Below are 5,884 nucleotides of genomic sequence, written 5' to 3' on the forward strand. Positions count from 1 at the left end.
GGTATGGAATGCAGCAGCAGTGTCCAAAGCGCGAATCAACGAGGATGGCGCATGCAAGCTCGTGGACATACTGGATGAAACTAGCCTGTCCCCGAATCTGACCTCACGCCAGCATCCACTGTCGCTGGTACTTTTTTGTGGTGTCTGCCGTCCCTGAGGTGTAAACGCTTAGCGTGTAAGCGCCTTCGCCACATTCTGTCCGGCAGCGGTGGCACCCGTAGGCGCAATGGCCGCTTCATGTCACACGCGTCGCATCACCGGCTCTATGGAGGAGGAGGAGGGGGGGGTGCAGCTCTGCCGTGTGTTCACTTACTCATCCGCTGATGCGCTACAGTCGCGAAAGTGCAGCACCTCCTTGAGCCAGCCAGGCGGCACTGCGAGGCCGACGCACCAGGTCGGCGAGGAGAGCCGGCATTGCTGTTCCAGCGCTTTCGGCAAAGGTCGCGTGGGCGGCCGCACCGCTCTTCCCACGTTCAACGGTGGGGCGGGTGAGATGGACACGCCGGGAGAAGACTCCACTCCTTGCTTACAGCTATTTGTGCCTGGGTAGCTTAACACGGAGTTCGCCGTCGCGCAAGACCCGCGCGACGGCGCTCTCGGGGGGCTGGCCCGACAATCTACTCACACGGGGTGTGCTGAGACTGCAGATGCGCAGCGGGCGATAAGCCTCGAGCCAGTTGTCTCATGGCCTGGCTGGTGCTGGGCCCGCTGCCAGAGGGTCAGATTCAGAGATTTAGTGTGGGCAGTGGACGTGGCAACCCGCAGCAGGGGCGACGGTGTCCACAGCTGTGTGCGCAGGGGAGCCGGTGCTTTCACCAGGCTGAGGGTGCGTCAGCAGGTTCTGAGCGCGTGCGTCAGTGACGGTGGCGTGGGGAGCGCCTTGACTCTCACAAAGGCTACTGAATAGCCTTCGTGTTTGCTGCGCTGCGATAGCAGCGCATATGCGGGCGCTTTAGGTCGGAGGTGCCCACCTTGTGCGCGCGCGCAGCTGTGTGCGTTGTACTGTTCAGGATGGGGCCTATCTGCGAGTTGGCGCACTCGATGAGGTCACGCGGAGCGAGCTAGAGGCAAAGGGTGAAACAAAGCAGCCCATGGAACATGTTTGGTGGCGTCCATCGACAACGGCGGCACTCATCCTTGAAGCGCGCCTACGCTCAGTGTGCGTTTGACGGCTGTGCTTAGACGCGGCGAAGAGGGCGCAGAGGAAAGGAGAGAACTGCGTCTGTAAAGAGAGAGAGAGATGCGCTAGCTAGCGCAGAGATGTCGCCAAGACGCCGGCGACGGCGTCTCACCGGAACGTCGCGTTCACACATGCACGCACGCACCACACACTCGTTGCACGAACCCAGAAGCAGCAGGCATGACGGAAGCTGGGCGGAGGACGAGGACGAGGGGGCACTGGTGGCGTCTGCAACAACCTCTTCAGCGTGACTCAATCAGAGGGGGCGAGGCGCACAAGGAAAAAAAAACGAAAAGGAAAGCGGCTCGTTCACCTTTGCCTTTTCGTTCTTGTTGCTTCTAAGTTGTTGTTTTCTTGACAAGGGGAGGGTTGCCCGCATTTTTGCGCAGCAGAGATGAAGTATGGGGGGGGGCGAAGTACACACATCGAAAAGTTCCAAGGAGGTGAAATCGGCACATGCCTCTACAAAAACGTGCACGCGCAGAAGCACGTGCGCCAACGCCGACGAAGCGGAGGAGGCAAATAACACAGCAGAGAAGGGCAAGCACACGGATGGAAAGAAGGAAAGATAACGAGGCATCGCGAGAGGCACACGCGGATGCAAGAAAGTGGTGTTCGTCTCCATGCGTAATGCCAAGACGAAACGAAAAGCGAGCAAAGAGCGCCGTCACCACGCGATCATGAGAGCTAGAAAGCAGGAGAGAAGCATCGCAACACGGATCTGTATACCTCTTTCCCTCTCTCATTTCTGGCCTTCCTTCCTTCCCTCCTCCCTGATGTGCTCCTGTCGCACTTGGATCCGACATTCATACATCAACAGCAAAACACCTACGAACCAACCGCCCCACAGACCGTCCCGGGGGCGCAGGGGGCCTCTCACTCACATGCCCACCCACAACTCGCCAAGCACGGGCGGTGAGGCTGACAGCAAGGAATGCACAAAACGAAGAAAATCGCGAGAAGACATCCACTGTGCCGTTCCGAAAAAAGGGAGGGAAGGCTTACGCAGCGTGTTGGGGGTGCATACACTGTCTGGCGCCGCAAGACCTCCAGTGCACCCTCCCGCGCTTACCCCGCGCCCCTCTTGCATTGCGCATCTACTACGGCAATCATAGCACGCAGTCATTCTTGGCGCTGCGCACTGTGCGGCGGATGAGCGGCGCAGTACCGATGGCACGCACCATGTCACTCAGTCGAACAACCACCGGCGGCTCCTCGGACGCTCCTGGCACCGGCACGGCCCCGATCACCGCGTTCACGGAAAGCTCGCGCAGCACCACCTCCGGCGTGCACGGCTCCACCTCCAAGACGGCGGCAGACACGTCTGACAAGGAGAGCACTCGATCGCCTTCGGAGAGTTGTGGCGCTGGTTGCGCTTTGGGGTCACGCGCGCCTTTCAACGCCGCCTCCGCAGAGGGGGCAGGGGCGGCTCGATCACCACCGACAGTCATAAAACAAGCCCGCGCAGTCAAGGCACGCAGGAAAGACACATAGAGCTCCATGCCCGCACGACACTCTTGCACCAGCAGCACCTGCATGAACGGGTGAGTGTCGCTGCACAGCGCTTCCGCGCTGAAAGTCGTTTCTCCGCCCAGGGCGGCGCGCAGTTCTGCTAGCTCGGCTACCGTCTTCAGCTCCAGCACCGGCTGCAGGCACTCGCCCAACGCCTGACGGCGCAAGCGGGAGCTCTGCAACTCCTTCGCTAAGGCGCGGACGTCGCGCTTCACCTGCGCCACCACGACGACAGCGTCCACACCTAAGCGTGGAGGCATCACCCCATGCGCGATCCACAAGAACAGATGCAAGGCGTCGCTGTGCCACTCCTGCATCTGCCCGTCTCTCTCGAGGTTCATCATGAGGTGAGCGACAGAGTCGTACGCGTGCAGATCCTCGCGTGTCTGCATCTCCGACTGCAGCAGTTCGTAGAGAAACGGGGCGAGGCGGTCGGTACTACTCTGCGCCGTGGCATCGTCCTGCTCAAGCGCCTGCTGCGCTTTATCCTCTTTGTCTAAGTACGTAGGAAGCACATCGAGGAAGAAGTGGTAGATCAGCGCCATAATCGTGGAAGGGGCGACAGAGCGACGGCACAGGACGCCGCTTGCACGCCAACACAGCGGAACCCACGGCGCGTACCCGAGCCCGAGCAGCGGCAGCTCCAGTGGTGGAGCCATGCGCGGTACAGGTGCCCCGACGATGGCGCCGCTGACGGCGTTATGGGGCGCGTCCCCGAGACCGTGGGGGCGACGAGAGTTGCGGTGCTGCAGCGGTGCCGAGGAGTCGGTCGGCTCGTCCTTCGTTGCAAGGCTGGCCTCCTGCAAGCTTTTCTCGCAATTCGCGCGCGCGGCATCCGTCGACGCGTCGCCTCTCTCCACGAGGCCTGTCGTGGAGGTGCGCTGCAGTTGCTGCTGCTGCTGCTGCTGCCACTGCGTCCGCAGAAGCCCCTCCAGTGCTACGATGCGCTGCACGAGGTACTCCACCTGCAGCCCGGTCTCCTTAGGCCCTTTCACCGCGGGCATATCCTGGGCCAAGGTCGAGGAAGTCGAGGTCCTCCTGACGGCACTGCGCTCCTCGTCCGCAAAGGGGTCGATGTCGGCGGCGTCTCGGTCCAACTCGGTCGTGAGACGCCCAACGTCCGCTGCATAGCCGGACAGTTCCGGGTACCGCTCGTAGAGCCGCTTCCACGACGGGCGTGGCGTCAGCACCGTGTCGGTATCGGAGTCATGCGCTTCCACGTCGGCAGGATGAGCAGCGGCAGCAGCCGCTGCTTTGACAAGGGCTTCCCGGTCTTCTTCCAGTGCGGTCAGGCGACACTGCATAACGTCCAGCTGCGTTCCGCGCACCGCAGCAGTGCGGCGCCATCGCCGCGTCATCAGCTGGGCCGCCTGTAGCTCGGAGGTGAGGTACTCCCTCATCAGGCAAAAGTCCGACGCCGGCACGTACTCCGAGTACTTCTTGCGAAACTGCTGCAGCTCGGCCTGGGCCTCACCGGCAATGCACTTGAACTCGTCCAGCTCGCTGACCTGCCCCATCACACTCGTCACGAGCCGCTCGTACTCCTTCAGCCGTCGATCGCACTCCCGCACAGCACCGATGAGGACCAGGATCTTCTCCAGGTCTATTTGGCTCGCGCGCTCCAACTCGGAGACGCGCTGATTGGCCGCCTTGAGCTCGCGCTGCAGCTCGAGCGTGTCATTGGTGCGGCACGTGCGTGAGCACTGCATGGTTGCCTGCTGCCGCTCCTGCTCCTCCGCTAACGCACGAGACTTGAGCGCCGTCTCCATCTTGCTCAGCTCTACCTGCAGCGCGCTCACCTGCTGATGCAAAGCGGCCGCATTCTCTTGCTGCGTCATCTTCTCCACGTGCCGAGCAGCTACGGCGGAGTAGGCGTCGGTGAGCAGCTCCGCCTGCGCCTGAATAACGTTGTCGTACGCGCACTGAATGTCGTCGAAGAGAGACCCGTACGCCGGAAAGGCGGAGCCCAACGCGCGGAAAGCTTCGCGGTAGGGGTTCAGCTGATCCATCGCGCTTGGAATGGCGGTGCCGCCGCTGTTCAGAACGAGCTCACGCTTGATGTACGACTGCAGTCGCGTGACCAGCGGCGGTGGAGCTGCGGCGGCGGAAACGGTGGAGGTGCCGCAGCCACCACCGCCGTGGACAGGGTTGGTAATATTGCATAGCAGCATGGTAGGGCGAACGTTCGCGGTGAGGCTCACTTGACGCAAGGTAGCGGTGCTGGCGTGGGCGCCGTTATCGGTGTCGCCCATGCACTTTCGCGATGGCAACGGCAAGTGTGCCGTAGCGGAAAGCGCCGCCGCCGCGCCCGTCGCGGGAGTCGTGGCGGCTGCCCTCGACCTGCATGTTTGCGCAGGAAGAATGCGGGACGCCACTGGCAAAGCGACCGGCGCGCGCGACGCTTTCTTTGGCCCGTTCTTGTTGGTTCGCGGGTGCTGCTGTGCGGCGTCCAGGCGGAGCAGGTGCCGCGCCGAGGGGCCGATACCGGAGAGGTCATCTGGCAGCGTCAGAGAGTCAGTCCACTCGGCACGGCTACCACCACCACTGGTCTCTGGCACAGTCGGCTCGGTGTCCCGACAAGATTTGTAGTAGGAGTCGTACAGCTGCAAGGTGCCTTGTGGAAACGGGATCGCGCGAGCCGGTGCTGCAGGGGTAGTAGCGGACCCCATGGCGGAGCTTCCCGTCTCGCCTGCAACGCACTGAAGCGTTGAGGAAGTCCTCATCATGATGTCACGCGTCAGCTTGACTGCCGAGGGGAGAGAAGGTGAGGTGGTGTACTGCAGCCCGCGCACCGGCACCGTCCCGCTACGCACATCACCAACGCCTCTCATGGTTTCCGTTTGGCCGTTCGGCGCAGAGTCAATACTCGAACGCACACACCAAAGCGAAGCAGAGTGTCAGAGCAGTTCATGCAGAGGTTGATGCGTCGCAAGCGGAGAGCTGGAAGCAAGCACGGAGCTGGTCTGCAGCTCCGCACTTTTCGTCGTCAAAGAGCGCCAAGAGCGAGCTAGATGTGCTTGCCGATACACCCCACCGTGAGACAGAATATTGGAGTCAAGCACACACGCACACAAAGAAACGTGCAAGCACGCTTGCGTCGCAGGTGGCGAGTTCGTCGCGAGTGCCGTGCAACCCGACCTCGGAGGAGAGAGCTGCATGTGTGCGAAGGATTCGAATGGCAGAAAGATTTTT

General features: G+C 61.9%; 1 protein-coding gene across 1 annotated transcript; it reads right to left on the reverse strand.

The window, feature by feature from the left end:
* Positions 1-2,289: 2,289 nt before the first annotated feature.
* LINJ_30_2550 (conserved hypothetical protein) lies at positions 2,290-5,523 on the reverse strand (the record flags this gene model as incomplete). Its single annotated transcript, XM_001467218.2, has 1 exon — positions 2,290-5,523. The coding sequence occupies one exon, from the start codon at positions 5,521-5,523 to the stop codon at positions 2,290-2,292; it is 3,234 nt and encodes a 1,077-aa protein (XP_001467255.2).
* Positions 5,524-5,884: the final 361 nt, after the last annotated feature.

Source organism: Leishmania infantum, chromosome 30 (assembly GCF_000002875.2).
Source record: "Leishmania infantum JPCM5 genome chromosome 30".
In the NCBI taxonomy this organism is placed as follows: domain Eukaryota; phylum Euglenozoa; class Kinetoplastea; order Trypanosomatida; family Trypanosomatidae; genus Leishmania; species Leishmania infantum.